The 3,428-nt window shown below is 32.6% G+C and overlaps 1 protein-coding gene across 1 annotated transcript; it reads left to right on the top strand.

Annotated features, from left to right (window-relative positions):
• The first annotated feature begins 606 nt into the window (after positions 1–606).
• Positions 607–2,316, top strand: LOC122268964 (tigger transposable element-derived protein 1-like). Its single transcript, XM_043040045.1, has one exon. It carries the CDS (start codon positions 607–609, stop codon positions 2,314–2,316), a length of 1,710 nt encoding a protein of 569 aa, XP_042895979.1.
• The last annotated feature ends 1,112 nt before the right edge of the window (positions 2,317–3,428 follow it).

Raw genomic sequence — 3,428 nt, 5'->3', positions numbered from 1 at the left:
AAATTGTAATTATTGTGTATATACAGTGAGACCTGTTTTTGTGCGGTCCTTTTTTATGCGATTCTGTTTTTGTGCGATTGGTTTTATGCGATTTTATTTTTGTGCGATTTTTTTTGTGCGAATTATTTTTATGCGGTATATGAATCTTAACGGCGTTAGCACCAGTTTAATGTTTCCTATCAATGTGCATATGCATGTTGTGGACGAACTCTGATTACGTGGTCTCCTTGACAACGATGTATCTGAACTTCGCGATGCTCTGTTTATTTACTTTCATTAGTTCATTTATTATCGTCAACTCCATTTTCTCTTCTGTTTAAAATTTATTCTGCGCTAAACAAGTTGAAGTAAATCAGTAAAAAATCGTTTGCTGTGTTAAAATACTTAGTATTTTAAAATTAAACCGTTATTTTTATTTTGTAAATTCTCGTCTGCGCGTATCTCAAATATACGCTTCGTATTCAGAGTTTTTTACACGATTCATGTGATTAAGGATTCACTTTATAGTGAGATTAAAGGTAAATAAATTAATTACTTTTGTTTCTATTTATATGTAGTTTTTATGATTTTTATTTTATTTTTAGACATAGTAAGTTCTCCCTTAAAATGAATAATTATAGCCAAAACAAAGTAAAAAGACAGACAATTCCATTAGAAACAAAAATTCTAATATTAAATAGACTAGCAGATGGTGAAGGATCCACAGCTGTTGCTAAGGAATTTAAATTAGGTGAATCCACGATCAGAGCTATACACAAACGTGCAAGTAAAATATATGAATCTCTTAATAATACAACAAACGACAGTAGTAAAAGAGCATCGTATTCGAGAAATATTGTAATAGAGAAGACGGAAAAGGCTCTCGTGCTGTGGGTTAAAGATTTAAATAAAAAACGAATCCCCGTTCACAAAGAATTAATTCAAGAAAAAGCTAGACAGTATTTCAACCAACTGAAGGACTTAGAACCAAGTTCGTCTTCCTGTTTACGAGAAGTGACATTTTCTGCGAGCAATGGCTGGTTTGCTGGATTTTTACAACGGTACGCACTTCATAATGTGAAGATACAAGGCGAGGCAGCGTCCGCCGATGAAACAGCTGCAATGAATTATCGCAAAGTATTAGCGGAAATCATTGATGATGGTGGATATTGCCCAGATCAAGTATTTAATGCAGATGAGACTGGGTTATTCTGGAAAAAGATGCCCAGCCGAACATTCATTGCGAAATCGGAGAAAATTGCAAGTGGTTTTAAAGCGGCAAAGGATCGAATCACACTTCTTCTTTGCAGCAATGCCTCTGGTGCAAAGATGTTAACACCACTTATTATAAATAAAGCTTTACACCCACGCGCTCTAAAAGGCGTAAATTTATCAGAATATCCAGTACACTTCATGGCCAATAAAAAAGCATGGGTCACATCAGCTGTATTTGCAACATGGTTCAACGATTCTTTTGTACCAGAAGTTGAAAAATACATGAAAGAGATGGGTCTTCCGTTTAAAGCATTGCTAATTGTAGATAATGCACCCGGTCATCCCTGTATAGAACATCCTAATGTACAAATAGTGTTTTTACCACCAAATACGACTAGCCTTATACAACCACTGGATCAGGGCATAATCGCAAATTTTAAGAAACATTATATCAAATTAACTTTCAGCTACATTTTGAAAAAGCTGGAGAGCGATAAACTAAACCTGACTGAAGTTTGGAAAGAATTCTCAATTTTAGACTGCATACACCATATTATTGCAGCAATTGGGCAAATCAAACAACACACATTAAATTCGTGCTGGAAAGCGATCTGGCCTGAATGTGTAATTAATCGAAACGTCACCGAAAACGCGTCAACGTTATTATCTGAAATTAGTGCGCTCGCACATAACATCGGCGGAGAAGGCTTTGATTCTTTCGGCGTTAATGACTTGGACGAGATGATTGAGGACCAAACTGTGGACGATAGTGACATTATCAATAGTTTGATAGATTATGAAAATGGACAAGAAGAACCGGAATCTATTACAGCAGATAAAATATATGCAGGGATCCAGATTTCGAAAAAATTGGAAACGCATTTTCTTAAAATAGATAAAAATGTGGAAAGACGCTTAAAATTCCAAAAAGAACTGAGATCATGCATGTCTCGCTATCGTGACGTTTACATGCAATTGACCAGTCGACCGTCGTCACAAAAACTGATCACTGACTTTATGGTACCAAAAAACAAATCAATTGAAACCCTATCTTCAAGCGACGACAGCGATTTTCAACCAATTCATTACAAGAAGATGCGCGTTTTGGATTACGACGAGTAGCGGCAAACTATTTAAAGTATAGTTTGAAAACTTCTCCATGTATATGTACAATGAAGAATTAAATATTTTTAAAATTTCTTTAGGTCTAATTTAATTATTTAATTTTATTGAAAGCATTCTCTCATCTATTTCATAAATCATTGATGTATTTTCTGAGTCCGACTTTTTTTATGCGGTTCCTATCAACCGCATAAAAAAAGTTTTTGGTGATATATCGTACAAACTTGTTTATTACATGTCAGAATTTATAAAATTTTCGAATTTTTTTTTGTGCGATTTCTTTTATGCGGTCCCTATCTACCGCACAAAAAAAGGTTTTACTGTATATATATATATGTGTGTGTGTGTGTGTCATTCTTAAGCAACATATTTACTTATTAATAAATAAAATAGCTGTTTGTTATTTAGGCTATATTATCAGCACGAAGTCAACTCAAGAGTCATTAATCCTTTCTTTGCCAAAGGAAACCTTTCGCAGTTTATGAAGCTCAGCTTTCGTAAATTTTCGAGAACTCAGTTTTCGTCCTTTAATTAGGATTTAAAATTTTCTCAAGCAACGAGAGTTATTTCAATGTAAGTTTTAAGCAGAAAGAGAAATACGGTATTTTGTTAAGAGAAATAATAAAGTAAATATGTCGGTTTTCTTATATATTTTATGCAAGTTTTAATATATGTAATTAAACTTTCTTCATTATTCTATGTAAGTTCTACTATATGTAATTGAACTTTCTCTGTTATTCTATGTAAGTTTTAATTTCTAAGAGTAATGAGGTATGTTTTATTAAAGTTTCATAAAGTAAGCATTTTCGATTTCGTATGTATTCTATGTAAGTTTTAAACTATGTAATTAAACTTTATGCATTATTTTGTTTATATAGTAGTCTTTAAGTGTAATACGCTGTGCTTAATAAAATTTTTATAAGGTTAACATCTTGGTTTTTGCAAAATTGAAAAAGTAAAGGAATTTTAGTTTTAGAACTATTCATAATAGAACCGTATTTTTCTTTAAAGTTGGTGATTCATACCATTAAGGGACATCAGATTGAAAAACGATTTTACTACCTTCTAGTTAGAATAATTGTATGCCTGGAAATTTTCTGTAAATAACATTT

This window comes from Parasteatoda tepidariorum, chromosome 4, assembly GCF_043381705.1.
Source record: "Parasteatoda tepidariorum isolate YZ-2023 chromosome 4, CAS_Ptep_4.0, whole genome shotgun sequence".
NCBI lineage: Eukaryota > Metazoa > Arthropoda > Arachnida > Araneae > Theridiidae > Parasteatoda > Parasteatoda tepidariorum.
This window is presented reverse-complemented; position numbering and strand designations above follow the sequence as displayed.

Excerpts from the sequence above, each read along its gene's own strand:
- LOC122268964 (XM_043040045.1), top strand. The coding sequence starts at position 607 with ATGAATAATTATAGCCAAAACAAAGTAAAAAGACAGACAATTCCATTA.